Below are 19,519 nucleotides of genomic sequence, written 5' to 3' on the forward strand. Positions count from 1 at the left end.
CCATTCCCCAGGCTTCTCAGAGACCCTCCTAAGTAGAGATTTTGGCCAAAAGGGTGGGGGTGGGAGGAGAGGAGGCAGGGAGGCAGCTACCTTGACATAACCATCTGGTTGCGGCCCCGGACATGGAGCTCCTCATTCTCCTGCTGCAGAGTGGTGATTTTTTCCTCCAACATCAGATTTTTTTCTTTCTGCAACACATCAGAAGGAGCTCAGAAAGCCACCCGACTCACATGGCACAGTGTGTTTCGTCACCTCCCTCTTATCTGTGGTCGCTGAAAACACCGACTCATTCTGGACTAGATGTTACATTTCGTGAGGCAATGAGATTACTTAAAAAAATGTATGTAACTAAGGAGGGGACACAGGGTTGCCAACTTTCGATTTTGCCACATGAGATGTAGGAGAAGAACACAGCCACTCCCACGTAACATTTCCATCAGTTCATAAGAGAATGGATATTTTTGGTTCTCCCAAAGTCAGAAGGATATAATCTATATAAATAAAATTACGTGTGTCTGTTATACTATTCCACAAGCGTGGTTGAACAGAATTCCCAGGGACTCTCTGAGACGGGCCTGATTAGAATGTAGGCTGTGTGGTACACGCGGGTGGGGAGACTCCTTCCAGAGCAACATCATCTCTGTTTGGACTCAGCCCCGGGTTCCCAAGGCCTCCCTTCTCCTGGAGACAAAGCCATCTGTGTGCCCAACGCCCACCACTCCCCAGGCCTGTCCTCGCTCACTCTGGCCTCCTACGTCGGTCCGATTTTTCAGCCTTGGCTTCTTCCCCGGCCCCTGCCTGACAGGGGACATCTGCCAGCCCCTCCTGATTAGCCAGGTTACCTGCCCTGGTGTCACCCAAGCTAGAGAAACATGAACAGTCAAGAAAAGCACGGAGGCCCTATGAGAAGGAGCCACTGCTTGACCCGGACTGGCCACAGACAGGCCACAGCCGTCCCAAGGGCCAGCATGGAAGGCAGGTCAAAGCTGGGGTGGACCAGGCTGGGGCTTCCTCAAACTGCCTTCCCTCCACACACTTTACAGAGGAAATGCCCGGAAAACAGAAGCCCAAGGTGTATCTTCCCAGCACCCCCCGCCCCCCCTTCCAGTCACACACCACTGTTTCCATGAGGATCAGCCGCTTGTCCAGCTCACGGATACGTTCGTTCTTCATCTCGATGACAAAGTGTAAGCTCTCCAGTTCCTGCTCCCAGAACTGGTTGGGGCTTCCGTAATCCTAGATGGGGACACGAAGTGATCTCACCAGACCAGCAGGGAGAGAGGGGCAGGGGCTACCTGCCTCTTCCCCATTGTGCCTCCAAATCACTGTTTGCCTCTCACATGCCGCCTCCTTCTCTTGGCTCACGGTAAGTGCTTACTACGCGTGATCTCATTCTAGCCTAATGACGCCCTTCGAGGCAGGCCCCACTACCACCCCAGCTGAGGAACCGCAGCGCCGATCGGGTAAGTCACTCACGCTAAGTGGTAGGTCAGCTCTTTGCACCTCGTTCCTCCTGAATCCAGAACCTGAGCATTTTACCATCCCCCCTGTGCTCTAAGTCTTTCTTTCCCCGCAGTGACATGAGGACCCTGTTTCTTCCAAGCTCAGGTCTGAGCCCTGGCCTTGAGGAAGGCCTGGCCTTTCCTGCTGCCCAGACCCTGACCTCCCTGGAGATTCAAGAAGGAAAAGTATTCTCTGCCACCCACCTGGATGTGCTTCTTATAGTCTCGGCTCAGAATGGACTCTTCTACCCTCTTCATCTTGGCCTGGAAGACCTCCAGCTGTGAGGACAGTCCATCAATGGTCTCCTGGAGAAGGGAGCGGGAGGGAGATGGTCAAAGCCTGGTTCATAAAGGCTGAAGGTGGACTTCTGTGCTTCCCGGAAAGGGGTCAGTTTAGGATTCTTCCATCTATCTTCACTCTGTCCTACCCAACAATGCAGGCTTGGTTTGCTTCAACCATTGCCTGAAACACGCCAGCCCTATCTCTCATCATAGAGCCTTAATGGCTCCCCATGCCCTTGGGGACAATGTCCCGGTGTTTGAGGCTGGTGCTAGCTTGGCATTCAAAGCCCAACCATACCAGGCTCTGCACTTTCCCAGTCTTCCCTCTTGCTGCTCCTGCGGCCAGGCATCACACCAGTCCTTCTGCCGCTGGGTACATTCCTGCCTCCTACTCTCCCTTGTCAGGAGTTTCCTGCTCCCCAACCTTGCCCATTACCTTCAGGATAGAGCAGGGCTTCGATATGGCCCCCAGGCCCCACAGTTTGGCCCTCGCCTCCTGTCCAACCTCAGCTCCCTCCCACTCATACCCTTCACCCCAGGCATCTTGGACTTCTTTCAGTTCTACACGTACTCCATATTTCCCTCTCCTCTCCATGTCTTTAAGCACAGTTTTGTTTTGTTTTGTTTTGTTTTGTTTTCTGCCTAGGGCATCCTTCTTACCCTTCTTCATTTGAAGAATTCCAACCCATCCTTCAGGTTCCAGCTAAGATTTCATCCCTCTGGGAAGTGCCTGACCTGACAAATTGGCTCAGACACCTTCCTTCGCGCTTCCGCCTGCCAGCCCAGTCACACTGTGGTGCCCGGTCCGTGAGGTCTCTAAGATCCTCCAACAGTCCTTAGAAAAACAGGCCAACCCTAATCTCAGAGCGAGTCCTCTTGAGCTGAGAGCCCAGTCGCCACGTGGAGGGGCTGGATACACGGAAGACACTCGTCCCTGTCCCTCACACCTTAAGTGGAGGCCGTGCTGTTTTCCCGCAGGCCCTTCCCTCCCCTGGCAGAGTCTGCCATGGCCCAGCTCTTCTCACCTGCAAGGTTGCCTTGGCCTCCTGGAAGGAGTGGGTGAGGGCTTCCTTCTCCTGCTCGTGTGAGGCCCGGAGGACTGCAGGGAAAGGAGACCTCTGTGAGCTCAGATACCCTATAGCTTTCTGGCAGGCGCCATGAGGGCGGGAGAACCCGCGTGATTAGCAGGGCCCCCCAGGGGCCGGGGGTCTGGGGACGGTCTTATTCAATCTTTGTTTGCTGGGCTTGCAGCTGTGCCAGAAATATAGGAGATATTTAACAAAAGCTCATAGAAATGGAAACAAATTATATCCTTGGAGGAATTGTGAACCCTACCAGATTGTGGGGCCACCCACGCCTCACTGAGGCCAAGACCCCAAAGATCCTGCAGCAACCTTGTTCATTTTGTTCACCACGCCATAGACTGTGCACAGAGCCAATGTTTTACAAGCTGGGTTACCCAAACTTTGAAACCGTTAAATCATCACTCATCAAACCACTGGCACAAAACTGCAGTCAGTACCTTTCATCCGGGGCCGGGAAATCTACCTTGTCCTGATTCTGCTTCTTCACAACTGAGAAACCTTGTGAAGATCACCTCGAATACCTAAAAGTCCCATTGCCTCAACTGTGAAGTGAGTTGTCACTAAGGGATGGCCGAAGGATGGCATGAGAAAAGGACACTCAAGGGCTTTCCCTTGATTGATTCCCCCAAATCAATATAGTTTTATTTATTTATTTATTTATTTATTTATTTATTTATTTATTTAGTGGCATGTGTGTGTGAGCAGTCATGTGAGGAGCAGAGAAAGAGAGGAGAGAGAACCCCAAGCAGGCCCGGTGTGGTCAGCAGGAGGTCCGGTGCAGAGCGTGACCTCATGGTTCACGAGATTGTGACCTGAGCTGGTCTCAAGAGTTGGACTTGGTCAGGCTAAGCCACCCAGGTGCCCCAGTATAGTTGTATTTATTATCCTTCCTCCTTTGTAGAGCTCCTTATGGAAAATTCTACCCTTGTCTCCGCTGAAAGAAGACAACTGAGAAGTGACCAACCAGTGGGCGGGATGGGAAATAGGACAGAGAGGACAGGGAAAAAAGAGCTTCATACGACCAAAGGCCCAGGTATACATGGGCCTGCATCACAGTGGGCAGTGACACACACACAAAAACAGTGTTCAGTGACATAAACGTGTCAGAGCTGTCAAAATGGAAAAGATCAGCTGTTTGAAACCTACAGGCTAACTTTTTCCAAATCACAGGCCTAATTTGTTATTTTGCCTATTAAGACGGGTTCTGGGGGCGCCTGGGTGGCTCAGTCGGTTAAGCGTCTGACTTTGGCTCAGGTCACGATCTCGCGGTCCGTGAGTTTGAGCCCCGTGTTGGGCTCTGTGCTGATGGCTCAGAGCCTGGAGCCTGCTTCCGATTCTGTGTCTCCCTCTCTCTCTGTCCCTCCCCCATTCATGCTCTGTCACTCTCTGTCTCAAAAATAAATAAAAAATTAAAAAAAAAAAACAAAAAACCAAAAACCTTAAAAAAAAAGATGGGTTCTGATTCCAGGTAAGATGGAAAATGTAAACTCCATATAGTTTGTCCCACTGAATGTAGCTATGAAACCTAGACAGACTGAATAGAGTAGTTATTTGCAGACTGTGAAAGGTAAATGGTAGCAGGCAGAGGGGGCAAGAAGACCAGAATTCAAAGTACCACGGAACCAAAAGTCTGAAACAAGACTCAGAATCGTATGTATTCACATCATTTCAGAATATAATACAAAATTACTCAGCATACGAATCCAAACAGCAAAAGCAGGAAAATCTTAACTTAGCTGAGGAAAGATATTCAGCAGATGTCAACACTGTGATGCTACAGATGTTGGAATTATTAACAGAGACTTTAAGGCACCCAATACAAAAATGCTTCATGATCTGGGCGCCTGGGTGGCTCAGTCGGTTGGTCGTCTGTCTTCAGCTCAGGTATGATCTCATGGTCCGTGAGTTCAAGCTCCGTGTCAGGCTCTGTGCTGACAGCTCAGAGCCCGGAGCCTGCTTTGGATTCTGTGTCTCCCTCTCTCTCTGCCCCTCCCCCTCTCACACTCTGTCTCTCTCTCACTCTCAAAAATAAATAAACATTAAAAAAAATTTTTTTAATATAAAAAAATTCTTCATGAAGTAAGGGTGAATACTCTTGAAAAGCATGGAAAGATAGAAAGCCTGAGCAAACACATAGAAGCTATTAAAAAGAACCAAAAGGAAATTTTAGAACTAAAAAATGTGATAAATGAAATTTAAAGATTTCCTGGGTGGGCTCAGTAGCAGAACAGAGATGACATAGGTAAAAGCCAGTGAACTTGAATATAGATCAATAGAGATTATCTAGTCTGAACAACAGAGAGATAAAACGATTGGAAAACAATGAACAAAGCCTCAGGGACCCATAACACAATCCGGAAATGTCTAACATTCGTGCATCAGAGTCTCAGAAAGAGAAGAGAGAGAGCATAGTACACAAACCGTGTTTGAAGAAAGGATGGTTTGAGTGCTTCCCACATGTGGCAAAATGTAAACCTACAGATCAAAGACACTCCCTGAGCCCCAAAGAAAGCAAACTGAAAGTAATCCACACCCAGGCACATCATTTTTGAAAACTAATAACCAAGAAAAAATCTGGAACAGAAGCAGAGAAAAACAGTGCATTACTTAGAGAAAACAACAGGGAGAATTACTGTGGATTTCTTATCAGAAACCTTGGAGAGGAGAAAAAGTAAGAACGTAAATAAGAAATAAAAATGGCTGAAATAAAAGAACGGTGAATCAAGAATCTGATAGCCAGTGAAAATATCCTCAGGAAAGAAGGTGAAATAAAGACATTCTCAGATGAAAAAATACTAAAATAATTCCTCACCTGCAGACCTTCTAAAAGAATTGCTTAAGGAAATGCTTCAGACAGAAAGCAAATGATACCAGAGGAAAACTGGAAACTTCAGGACTATAGGAAGAGCAACCAGACTGGTAAACACCTGGGTAATATTCTTCTTCCTCTTCTTCCTTGTGCTCTTTAAACTACTATTGGTGGTAAATCAATGTAAACAGTGTAACACTATCTGATGGGGCATTCAGTGTATGCAGATGTAATACCTAAGACAAACACAACAAAAAGGAGAGAGGATTGGGACTTACGCAATAGTAAACTTTCTGCATTCCACTCGACATGGCAAAATATTAATTCTGGGGGCACCTGGGTGGCTCAGTCGATTAAGCGTTTGACTTCTGCTCAAGTCATGGTCTCATGGTTCGTGGGTTCAAGCCCTGCGTCCAGCTCTGTGCTGACAGCTCAGAGCCTAGAGCCTGCTTTGGATTCTGTCTCCCTCTCTCTGCCCTTCCCCTGCCTGTGCTCTGTCTCTCTGTCTCTCAAAAATAAATAAAAATTAAAAAAATTTTAAAATATTAATTCTAAGTTGTCTCTTAAGTATTTTGTAATTCTTAGAGCAAAGAATTAAAAAAAGAGAACTATACAGGAGATATAATTAAAAGACCATAGACAAGTTAAAGTGGAATACTAAAAACATTCGAATACTCCAAAATAAAGCAGGGAAAGGAAAGTAGAGGATAAAAACAGAACAACCAGAAAGCAAATACAAAAATGACAACCTAAATCCAACCATATCAATAACAACACTAAACTAAATAATCTAAATATCCTAAATAAAAGATAGGGATTGTCAGAATGGATCTTAAAAAAAAATACCCCCTTGGGGCGCCTGGGTGGCTCAGTCGGTTAAGCGGCCCACTTCAGCTCAGGTCATGATCTCGCAGTCCGTGAGTTTGAGCCCCAGGTCCGGCTCTGTGCTGACAGCTCAGAGCCTGGAGCCCGTTTCAGATTCTGTGTCTCCCTCTCTCTCTGACCCTCCCCTGCTCATGCTCTGTCTCTGTCTCAAAAATAAATAAACGTTAAAAAAAAAAATTAAAAAAAAATACCCCCAACTATGTGCTATTTAAAAGAAACCCACTTTAAATATATGTCATAGGTAGATTAAAAGTAAAAAGGTAGAAAAAGCAATATTAATCAAAGGAAAGCTATGGTGGCTGTATTCATTTCAGATGAAGTGCACGTAAGAATAAGGAATATTACAGGGATGAGGAAGGTCATTACATAATGATAAAGAGGTCAATTCTCCAGGAAGGCATAGTAATCCTAACTGTTTATATACATAACAAAGGAGCTTTGAAATATATGAAGCAAAAACTAACAGAACTGAAATGAGCAACAAAGACACAATTATAGTTGGAGACTTCTATGCTCTTCAGTATTCATTAGAAAAAAGAAGCATAAAATCAGTAACAATATAGAAGAACTGCACACTGTCAACACACTGATTTCATTAATTTATAAACTACAACCTGACAGCAGCAGAATACACATTTATTCAAGTGCACATGAAACATTCACAAGATAGACCATATCCCGAGTTATAAAACAAACCTTAACAAATTATCAAATGAGCAAAATACAAACCATGTTCTCTGACCATAATGAAAACAAACTGGAAATCAGTCACAGAAAGAGAACTATAAATCTCTAAACACTTATGAGTGTTTTGATGAGCCAAAGAGGAAGTCTCAAGGAAAACCAGAAGATATTTTGAATTGAACAAAAATAAAAACACAAAACATCAATCTGTGGGATGCAGATAATTCAGTGCTTGGGGTGGGGGGTGATTTATAGCACTAAAGCCTTATGTTAGAAAAGGAGAAAGATCTCAAATCAACAATCTAAGCTTTTAGTTTAAGACACCATAAAAAGAAGAGCTAAGTATAAAGCAAAAAAAAAAAAAAAAAAAAAAAAAAAAAAAAGGAGAAGGAAGGAAATAAACAGAAATCAATGAAATTGAAAATAGGGGGAAGAAATCAATGAACCCAAAAGCTGGTTTCTGGAAAGGATTAATAAAATTGATAAACCTTAAGCAAGACTGACAAAGAAAAAAGAGAATACACAACTACCAATATCAAGAAATTAAGAGGGAATACCACCAAAGACACAGAAGATATTTAAAATAATAGTAAGAGACCACTACGAGCAATTCCAGGCATATAAACTCGACAACTTAAATGAAATGTACCAATTCCCGAAAAAACTACAAACTACCAAAATTCACCCAAGGTAAATGCATAACCTGGGCATTCCTATTACTGCTAAAGAATTTTAATTTGTACTTAAATACTTTCTGGATAACAAATGTGTGAGAACAGTTGATTTCATTCACAAATTCTACTGAACATTTAAAAATGATATAATACCAATTCTATATAATTTCTTCCATAAATGGAAGAAAATGGGACATATCTCAACTCATTCTATGAGGCAAGTCATACTTTAAAACTTGAACTGGGCAGATGGTACAGAACAATTGCCCTCATGTACACAGACACAAATATCTTCAGTAAAATATTAGCAAATCAAATTCAGCAACATATAAAAAAGAGTAATAATAGCAGCATGACCAAGTAGGGCTTATGCCAGGAAGGCAAGGCTAGTTCAATATTTGAAACTCAAATCAGGGGCACCTGGGTGGCTCAGCTGGTTAAAGTGTCTGACTCCTGATTTCGGCTCACAGTTGTGAGATTGAGATTCTCTCTCTCTCTCTCTCTCTCTCTCTCTCTATCTGCCTCTCCCCCCACTCACATGTGTGTGCACTCTTAGAAGGAAGGAAGGAAGGAAGGAAGGAAGGAAGGAAGGAAGGAAGGAAGGAAGGAAGGAAGAGAGAGAGAGAGAGAAGGAAAGAAAGAGAAAGAAAGAAAGAAAGAAAGAAAGAAAGAAAGAAAGAAAGAAAAGAAAGAAAAGAAAGAAACTCAAATCAATGTAATCCACCATATTAACAGTCCAAAGAAGAAAAATCACACCATTATAGGGGTCATAGATCTAAATGTAAAATGTAAAACCATACAAATTTTGGAAGACAACATAGAAGATCTTTGTTACCTGGGGTTTGGCATAGAATTTTTAGGATACAACACCAAAAGCATAATCAATACAAGAAAAAAAAATTGGAATTCATCAAAATTAAAAGCTTTGCTTTGTAACATACATTGTTAAGAAACTGAAAAAAACAAAACAAAACAAAACAAAACAGGGGCACCTGGGTGGCTCAGTCGGTTAGGCATCCAACTTCGGCTCAGGTCATGATCTCACAGTTCATGAGTTCAAGCCCCGCATTGGACTCTGTGCTGACAGCTCAGAGCTTGGAGCCTGCTTCAGATTCTGTGTCTCCCTCTCTCTGCCCCTCCCCTGCTCACACTCTGTCTTGCTCTCTTTCTCAAAAACAAATAATAAAAACATTAAAAATAAATAAAAAATAAAATAAAGAAAACTTCAAGAAATACACAGATTATTAAAAAACAAAAACACCACTTGTTTCTCCCAGTTATCTGTATACCACACCCCAAACAAATAGAATCCTGTATTTCCCCTCCCACTATGCTTTTGTTCATTCATTTAATACACATGTATGTACCACCTTATATAAGCCAAGTGATTTAGAAATAACTAAGAAAGAATTCTGACTGATGGGAAGAATTCAAGATAGGCAGTCCCTTCTCCTCTGGGGTTTTTACAACAGTAACATTTTCTTATCAACCTATCTATTATGCTAAAAAATAGTATCAAAGCAATGCACAGACAGCAAAGCTGCTTTCCTACAATAGCATCATGAGGTGGGGAAGGTACACTGTAGAGATACGGAAAATGAACTGAGATTCAAGGTAGATTCTAGAGATGTAGAAACTGAACTGAAGTTGAGTGACAGGCCCAGTATCACACAGCACATTAGAATTAAAACATAACTCTTCAAATTCCCAGGGTGAGGGCTTCAATTCCATTTCAAAACATTTTGTGCTAATGTTGCAATATGTTTCAAGAATCTTAAAAGTGTTCAGACCTCTGTTCTAGTTATTCCATTTCTGGGACTCTAAGGACATAACATGAAATGTCTGCACAGATTTATGCAAAAGACTTTCGGTGCAGTGTTACTTACAGTAGTTAAAATCTAGATGTCTAAACTCACCGGAAATAAGGAAAACCATGTATGCAGTGGTCTAACCTTTATAAACGTTTAGAAGCAGCATGATTATTTGGAAACATGTTGGAAACAATGTCAAATGGAAAGAACAGGATCTTAACATTTTACATACAAAATAATCCTAACTGTATTTTTTAATTAAAATTTTTTAATGTTTTATTTATTTTTGAGACAGAGAGCATGAGCAGAGCAGGGGCAGAGAAAGACAGAGACACAGAATCCAAAGCAGGCTCAAGGCTCTGAGCTGTCAGCACAGAGCCCAATGTGGAGCTCAAACCCACAAACTGTGAGACCATGACCTGAGCCGAAGTCGGACGCTTAACTGACTGAGCCACCCAGGCACCCCAATATCAGTGCATAGCCTGATGCAGGGCTTGAAGTCACAAACGGTGAGACCATGACCTCAGCCGAGGTCAAGACTCAGAGGCTTAACCGACTGCGCCACCCAGGCGCCCCCTAACTGTATTTTAAAAGAGAGTTCTGGGGAAAGATCATGCAAATACTGATGAATAAAAGAAACACCAGTATAGCATTTTCTAGGTCTGTTTCAATAGTGTCAAAAATACACGCAACCTTCGCCAAAGAAGATACACAAGTGGTCAAAAAGCACATGTAAAGATGCTCAGCAAAACTAGGCATTAGGGAAATGCAAATCAAAACCGCAATGAGATACCACTCCACGCCTCACTAGGACAGCAATAATAACAACAGCAACAACAATGGAAAATAGCAAGTGTTGGCGAGGATGTGGTGCAATTGGAACCCTCGGGCACTGCTGGTGGGAATGCAAAGTGGTGCAGCTGCTGTGGAAAACAGGTTGGCGGTTTCTCAAAAAGTTAAGCATAGATGTGCGTATGACCCAGCAATTCTACTTCTGGACAGATGTACACCCAGGGAAACTGAAAGCAGGTGTACAAGCAGGTGCGTCTGCTAGTGGCACAATGCACAGTGGCCAAAGGGCGTCCAACCAATGAATGGATAACAAAATGTGGTGTGTCCAGGCCAATGATAATAGAATATTATTCAGCCATAAAAAGGAAGGGAGTAGCTTTTAAAATGGGAGGGGAAAAAAGAACTGTAGTGCAAATGTAATGTGCACCATGGATGCACCCGGAGACATTATGCTGGGTGAAGAAAGCCAGACATGGGGGTCACAGATGGTATGATTCCATTTATTGAGCATCCAGAATGGACAAAACCCATGACCGGAGAGTGGATCAGTGGCTGCCAGTGAGTGGATCAGGGGCTAGGAGGTTGGGGAGGTGCAGGGAGTGACTGCTTGGTGGGTATGAGATTTACTTTTAGGGTAACGGGATGGAACGGGATGGGGTGACGGGTTGCTGGGCACTGTGAAGGTACTAAGTGTCACTAATGGTAAGTCTTGTATGTATTTTACCCATATATATATATATATATATATATATATATATATATATATATATATGTATATATATATGGGTGTGCGTATAGATACAGATATAGATATAGATATAGATATAGATATAGATATAGATATATACTTTGCCACACCAACTCTACCAGAATGTTTTTTGAAAGATAAAATCATGAATGTGGCAAAGATTTTACAAAACAGAGTTCACTGTGTAAGTATCATTGCTATTATAAACAGTGGCAAAAGTTTGAAATTACCTAAATGCCTAACCAATGGGGCTCAGTAAATGAATAAGGGTACGCATTGGAATGCTGTGCAGTTGCTAAAACTTATATTACAGAAGTTTAATGACAAGATGTTAATACCATTCAAACAGAAAAATCAATTTATCTCCTCCCCCCAATGTATATGTGTGTGTATAGAAGAATATCCCAGGTCTATACAAACACACACACACACACACACACACACACACACACACACACACACACAGAGTGAAAGGGATCTATATTAAAGGGGTAACAGTGACTAGTGACTGGTTCTGGGTAGAATTGTACACAATTTTAATTTTTGCAATAATAAAATAAGTACTAATTATTATTTGCTAAGTATCTTATGAAATATCAGGCACTGTTCTAAATTTTACCTATCCATCTATCTGTCTAACAAATCATTTAATTCTCATAAACACCCTAGGAATGAGATTAACTAAATTCTTCAAGGTTGCACAGCCAGTAAGAGGGGAAGCAGGGATTCAAACCCAGGGACTGTGGCTGCAGAGCCTGAGATCTTAACCACTATGCTATAAGATCGTATTGTTTAGTCCATAGATTCTAAATTTTCTATCATGGTTACATCACATATAAAAGGAAAGAAAGCTATTTGAAAAAAATAACTAACCATATAAATAACCTAACCATAAAATTTAAGAGCTGTCATCATTGTAGGGAAGGAATATGGATATTTAAAAATTCTCCTATTTGTCTAGATTTTTCAAATTTCCTTTAAGGAATATGAATTGCTTTTAAAATTTTAAGGGAAAAAACATCTCAACTGAGGTTAAACAAAGCATGGTGTCAGAGTTTTAAAGCCATTCCTGAAAGGACAAGTCCAAGGATCCTGAAGACTCCAGTGCGGAGGCAGCCAACTGCTTGTGGACCAGAGGTAGGAGGAAAGGACCAGAGGCAGGAGGGAGGGGCCAGTGAGAGAAGGGAGGGGCCATAGCAGGAGGGAGGGGCCATAGGCAGGAGGGAGGGGCTACAGGCAGGGGGGAGGGGCTAGAGGCAGGAGGGAGGAGGCAGCGGGAGACCACCTGTGAACTCGGTGAGGTGAGGGCGCAAGAAGGACCCTTCTACATCTATGCTAGTGAAGCATTTCCATCCTTACCTTGCAGTGCCTCCTCATGCTCTCCCTCCAGGGCTCTTTGCTGTTCATCTAGTTTCTCTCGAAGCTCCAGCTCCCTCTCCTTCTCCACCTGGGGACAGAAAGTGGTAAGCAGCGTGAGATTGAGCAGGTTCAGCACAGCCTCGCTTATCCACTCCCGGAATCCTGGAGCTTTGCAGAGGCTGGTGATCAGAGTCCCACCCTGTCGTCTACGTGATGGGGACAATCTGAGTTCAGAGAGGGCACAAGGCCTCCAAGACACAGCAGATGTGGCTGACTTTGCTTCTTTAGGGCTTAGAAGGGGGCTCCTAGAGAACCGTCTAGGTGGAAGGCAAGTACGGGTCTTCCAACCCTGATGCCCGCTCCAGGCAGGAAGTCTTTCTACTGCATCAGAGTGTTTCCTGACCTTTCATTGCATATAATGTACATAACATGCAAGCAGTTACAAATATTTATTCAAAAGATAAAGGACTCCCTTCTTGGTAATGGAGTAAGAGATACTTACAACAACAAAATCAAAAGTTGGTCCTCACTCTGGGACTTAGCGAGGTTAGCTGAGCAGGAGGTTTTCCTGCTCAACACAGGTGGGGTTGTGTCACCTGGACTTACCTGTTGTGCCCATTTCTTCCTGTCCTCTTCGTGTTGCTGGAGAATTCTGGTTATATCCTTCTGGCACCGCTCAGCCTCCTCAGATGCGCACAGCTGGACAGTTGTGGCTGTGAGTGAGGAAGCAAAAAATGCACACAGAGCAGAGGAGAAGCCAGGGTCCGGCAGAGAGGATGTGGGAGGCCAGGGCTAAGGGATGATAACTCCAGTGTCCACCTCAAGAACAGTTTCAGTTGGGAGATCAACCTCCAGAGCCCCCCCAACCCCGCACATCTCTCTGGCTTGGGAGACCCTCCTTAGTGCAGGAGCCAGTGGGCTCATTTTGTTGTCCTCTAGGATCTACAGCAGAGCTGGTAACTTGCAGGACAGACTCAGCCCGTAAAGGTGCAATTTGCTCTAGCTAATATCTAAATTTAAAAAATAATTAGTTGCAGGGTGCCTGGGCGGCTTAGTCGGGTAAGCGTCAGACTCATGATTTCGGCTCAGGTCATGATCTCGTGGTTCGTGCGCTCGAACCCCTGCATCAAGCTCTGTGCTGACCATGCGGAGCCTGCTTGGGATTCTTTCTCTCTCCCTCTCTCTCTCTCTCTGCCCCTTCCCCGCTCATGCTGTCTCTGTCCTCTCTCTCAAAATAAATAAGGAAATAAACATTTTTAAAAAATTAGTTGCTGAGGTTTACTAACTGGGCAGCTTTTACTTCATGTACAGATGTCTGTCCAACTTGTTTTCAAGGAGCAGGAGAACTGGCAGTGTATGAAGCTGAGGCCGGCCTGTCTCCTGCTTTGTCCAGGGTGTGGCTCTGCCATTTACCCCAGGCCTTGCCTCTCTCTCCTGAGGCTGCCTCATCACCTGCTTTACCTGCTGGAGCCTGAAGGTGTCTGAGTGTGTGACCCATGACCTTTAGCAGGCCCCACCCCCAGCTGGAGGCAGAGGGGCTGCTGTGAGTGGGAAGGAGGCGCCAACAGGAAGCTTCGCTCTTGCTTAGGGAAACTCCAAAACCCGCCCTGCCCACGCAGCTGAGTCCAGTAGGCTCTGGGTGTGACCTAGGGCATGACCCATCCTCTCTGTGCCTCAGTTACCCAATATGTGAAATCAGGATAATAATAATACCCACATCACAGGGCTGTTGAGATAATTAAATCAGGAAACAATGGCAACAGCAATAATAGTAGCAAGGTAAGGAATACGGAGAGCATATCATGCCCGGGAACGTGCCAGTCCCGTTCCAAGTGCCTCATGGGTACTACTTGCCTAGTCCCCGCAACAACCCAACGTGGTGGGTACTGTCACTCTCCCCATTTCACAGACGAGGAAACTGAGAGACAGAGAAGTGATGCAACTTGTCTAGGATCACCCAGTTCACAGTCGGGGAGAAGGGCTGTGAATACACTGTCTGACCCCACGGCAAACGCTCCTAACTACCACTGTATCCTGCCTGCTTATGCACAAAGAGCAGGAAGCATAGTGCCAGGCATTTAGAAGTAGCTCAGTAAATGTTCTTTATTGTTTACGGAATGTTCTCTGGATATTCATTGTTGCTCATGACAAGCATTAGAGGGGCTGGCATTACTGGTGCGGTGGGTATTATTATTAACGTTAGTATTATTATTACAGAGCTCCATCGACAGGGTTGGCAAAGGGCACGAGGAGAAAGGTGAGGAACGGGGCTCCAGGCAGGAAGCCAGCACTGGGGGAGTGAGTCAGTGCCCTGAGTCCTGGGGGATGGCAGTGGTCAAGTACAGAGAACCCAGACTCAAACAAACCATTTGGCTCAGCATCCCAGGCTTTGGTCCACAACCTGGCCCCAGCCAGGGAGAAGCTTATAAGACAGATATCGTCACCAACAATAGTCTTCAGCCCCACTCCCAGAGATTCTTAATTACTTGGTCGGCGGCGGGGCCCCAGAATCCGTATCTTTGATGTTCCCCCAAGTAATTCTTATGTACAGGCAGGTTACAGAACCTCTGAATTCTGGTCCCATGGCTGATCTGGAACTTAAACTTCATCTATAATGTCCCTGACAGTCTTCAGCCTGTAACTGGACACTTTCAGAGACGAGAGCTCGTTTCATTATGAGGCAGCTCTGATGGTTCTAAAACAACAATCACACAAAAAATCCTTTGAGATTGAACTGAATTCTGCCTGCCTGTTTCTGCCGCCTTGAAGCCCTTCTACTGACCTCTGAGTCACACTGAACAAGGCTTATCTTTCTTCTCTATGAGGGCACTTCAGACACTTGGAGAGAACTGTTGTGTTTTACTGCAGTATCTTCTTTCCAGGTAGAACATCCTCTGCTCCTTTAACTGCTCCTTATAGGACGTGGCTTCTAGATTCCTCACCAGCCTGATCTGCCTTCCACTGTACTCCCTCCAATTTTTCTGGATTCTTCTGAAAGTGTACTTTCCAGAAATAAACTCCGCACTCCAGGTATGGCATCAATAGCCAGGAACAGGCCAGTACAGGTCAGGACTATCACCTCCCTCATTTTAGACATGATACTCCTATTAATGTAACTGACTTAAGGTCTCATGAGATAATTAAACAGCTGTATCACCTTTGTTGGTTATAAGGGAGGAAACCTCATGGATGGTGGGGAGGGCATATGTAGGCCTGGCCACTCACCTGTGTCCCCATTGAGGGGACCTAATTCCTGTGGCTGTGGTCTGGGTAGCTGATCTGGTTTGCGGCGCCTCTGGAAGAAAGGAGACAACAATGACGTGAGGGTAGAGGGTAGAGGTCAGTGTGAGGATGGGTGTAGGATCCTTCCAAAGGCAAGACACAACTAAGACACAACTTCCAGTTATGCCAGAGCCTGCCCTGTATCCAGTTACTTAGGCTGCCTCCCCCACTAGCCAAAGGGGAAGGGGTTCCCAGAGCAGAATTTCTCATCATTTCCAGGCGAACCCTCACTGGGGAGTTCGATGCTGGTTGACCTGTCCTTAGAGCCTTGTGGTTTGTGCTGCCATCCACGGGGCCCTCCCTGCCCACCTCTTTCTTCTCCCAGGACTTGGCCAGACCTCCTGCTATTACCCTCACTCCAGTTATGGCTGAAACTTCCCAACCTCTAGTTCAGAGACAATTCCCCTTTCCTCTCAGGGCCTATGGCTACCACAACTTCCTTCCAAGTTCCCCATATTGGGAACAAAGCATCAGAAGTCCAAGCCATGATTTTACATGCTTATTCTTTGTTAGAGGGGGGTATTCCCCCAACTATAAGGAGGCAGGGGTACTTACCTTGACTGATGGGGGGAAGATACCGTACTCAGGATGTACCGGACGCTATGATGTCTTATCTATATTATCTTAGCTAATCTTCAGAATGAACCTGGGAAATATGAATGTGCCCAATTTAAAGATCAGGAAGTTGAGGCCGAGTGACATTAGGGCTCAACCAAAGCAGATTAGTGGATAATTGGCAGAGTCAGGTATCCTTGCCATACCTCTGGGCGCGTTAACCAACTTTGGCCAGGATTGGTTGGATCGGATCAAAGGAGGGAACCGATGCCAAAGGCTATATCCCAAAGCAGTGTCAGTGGCACCCAGATAATCAAGTTTCATAAATCGTATTTTTTAATAGGAGAGTTGATATGGGTTGACAATCAAGAATGACTGAAACGCTGCTAGGAAGCATACTTCTGGTTGGGGAGGAAGATAAGTCAAGGGAAGGCTTCTACAACCTTCTGCTCCTGCCCCACAGTGCCCAGCACAGAGCCTGGTACGGTGTGAGCCCCTGACAAGCTGGACCCAACCGGGCACCTCCCCTAGGCCCTGGTGCCTCAAATCTGCTCAGTGGCTGGGCATGCCTGACAAGTGGGTTTTCCTTTCACCCTGTTTAGACTCAGCTCCCCCTGCCCCGGGGAGCGGGGGTGCCTGGCCAGGGAACAAGCCAGGGAAGCTGTCAAAGCAGGAATCTGGGGAAGTGACAGGAGCCAGCCTCTCTATCCTGGGCTGCAGGAAGGAGGAGATAAATGGTTGTCTCATCCCCGTTGCCACGACTGGTTACACTAATCTGGGAATGTTTTTCATGGGACTGAGAATTCCTGAATTCCAGGCCTGGCTCTACAAAACTGGATAAATCTCTTCCCTCTTCTGGGCCCTGCTCCCTCCTTTGTGAAGGAGAGGCAAGGAGGTCTTAGTCGATCCCCATGGTGTTCATACTCGGAGCCTATGACCTCAGATCCTCTCAATAGCACTGACAGGCAGGGCTATTACAGGTAAGGACACTGAAGCCCAGGGAGGTAAGCCACCATCACACTGTGCCCTGATGTCAAAATTAACATCAGGACCAGGTCTCTGCACTGGGGCGCCTGGGTGGCTCAGTCAGTTAAGCGTCTGACTTCGGCTCAAGTCATGAACTCACGGTTCCTGAGTTTGAGCCCCGTGTTGGGTTCTCTGCTGTCGGCACGGAGCCTGCTTGGGTTCCTCTTTCCCCTTTTCCCTCTGCCTCTCCCCTGCTCTCTCTGCCTCAAAATAAATCAAATAAACATTAAAAAAAAAAAAAAAAAAAGAAAGAAGTCTCAGCCCTTTAGAGACTGGAGCTGCGTGGTTAAGAACTCTGGGATTCTAGAATTACCCAGACCTGGATTCGAATCTTAAATCAAACCCCGTGTGACTGTATGGCCTCTCCAAACCTCGGATTTCTAACGTTGCTTTAAGGATTAGATGGGATAATGCACCTATAATGTCTGACATATTCTAAGAGCTCAAACATTGCCTGAGTTTATTACTTTCTGAAGAACAAAGACCCTGAAATGCTTTGGGAGATCTCCCTCAGACTGGCCTGAAGTCAGATCATAAAGCTCATGAGAAACTGTCTTCTCCCAAATAACAGCCACAGAGAAGTGAAAAACTCTTCTCCACGAACAGCCTCCAGACCACAGGCAGGATGTGACTGTGCGCCTGAGTCCCCAGATCCTAACGAAATCACTCCCCAGGATTACTCCGTCAAATAACATCCAAGACTCATCACCATCCGTCCTCAGGCTACCAACCTCCTTGTCCGCCTTCCTTCCTTAGTAAATATTTGTAAACATCTTCTTCCGATTATAGTAGTAGTAATGATTTATTCATTAAAGGAATGTTACCTATGCTTCCTGATATTTTAATTTTTCAAATATATTATGAGCATTTACTACATGGCATTAAATATTCTGTACACATATTAATTTTCATGACTCGAACATTACATCCTTGTGGATGAATTCAACCATTTAACGCATAATCTGCATGAGTATTTGAATTATTTCCATTTTTTAATTTCCGAATTATGCTTTAGTGAACATACTGACTTTGTTACGTAGCCAAAGCTATGGGTTCTACCCTCCAGAAAGGTTAAAAGAACTCACCCACTAACAGCACACAAGAAGGCCAGCGTCACTGCAACCTTGCCAACATGGAACAGTATCATTTTTACAAAATAATCGGCAAATTTGCTGGGCCCAACTAAACAGGCCTATTGCACTTCTGGTCCCAATATGCACATCCACGTGTCCAAGAGCATCCCAAGCTGCTCAAGACCATCCCAGCATGACGTACACTCTCAGGCTTCCGGGCTGAGTTCATGTAACATTTCTCCTCTGTCTCTCCCCAGGGCTGAGTTAGTTCCTATCAGCTCTATGCTCCAGTGTCTGTTCAGACACCCATGTGAGTACCTACCTGGCTACCCAGGTTTCTCCAGCTAGGCCAAGGGGCTCCTTGAGGACCAGGACCATTTTTGAAATCCACTTGGGATTTGTCCCAGCATGTGTGTTATGATGCCCAGAACAGTATTTCTAGGAATGTGGCCTATGAGCCTCCCGTATTAGAACCACCTAGAGTGCTTGTTTAACACAGCCCGCAGGCCCAGTTCTAGACCCACAGAATCCAAGGGTGCTACACGTGCCAGGAAGCTCCCATCTGCCCATCTATGCAGGTGGTTCCGAAATCACGAAAGCCTGGGGACACAGAGCCCAGGGCCGAGTAGGAATTGATAAGCAACTACTGCATGGAAAATCCCCAGGTTGGGACTCTGGCAGCTTCCTCCTCAGAGGCCACGGAGCAGAGTTCACCCTGCAGTGGGAGAGGACAGGAGCTGGGAGGGGAACACAAGAATTTCCCCTTCCAAAAGCAGAGCGGGGAGGCCCAGGGCTGGGGGTGGGGCATTCGGATTGAGCTCTGGAGGAGGGCTAGCAAGGTCAGTGGGGTTTCCTGAGTTAAGAGAAACTTGGGAGAAGAGAGCTCGAGGGGCAGCTGGCAGCACAGGACGTAGGGAGAACACAGGACTGGGGGAGACACCTGAAGACCCGG

The 19,519-nt window shown here is 45.2% G+C and overlaps 1 protein-coding gene across 1 annotated transcript in view; it reads right to left on the minus strand.

Annotated features, from left to right (window-relative positions):
* CCDC69 (coiled-coil domain containing 69) overlaps positions 1-19,519 on the minus strand; it is a 34,374-nt gene that overhangs the window by 3,811 nt on the left and 11,044 nt on the right. The window contains exons 2-8 of the mRNA XM_019464463.2: positions 15,857-15,926; positions 13,238-13,344; positions 12,632-12,719; positions 2,810-2,883; positions 1,707-1,808; positions 1,117-1,236; positions 91-188 (exon numbers count right to left, since the gene is read on the minus strand). Coding sequence (XP_019320008.2) covers positions 91-188; positions 1,117-1,236; positions 1,707-1,808; positions 2,810-2,883; positions 12,632-12,719; positions 13,238-13,344; positions 15,857-15,926 — 659 coding nt within the window. The remainder of the gene's footprint in view (positions 1-90; positions 189-1,116; positions 1,237-1,706; positions 1,809-2,809; positions 2,884-12,631; positions 12,720-13,237; positions 13,345-15,856; positions 15,927-19,519) is intronic.

Source organism: Panthera pardus, unplaced genomic scaffold (genome assembly GCF_024362965.1).
Source record: "Panthera pardus isolate Hobbes unplaced genomic scaffold, ASM2436296v1 HiC_scaffold_2, whole genome shotgun sequence".
NCBI classification, from domain to species: Eukaryota; Metazoa; Chordata; class Mammalia; order Carnivora; family Felidae; genus Panthera; species Panthera pardus.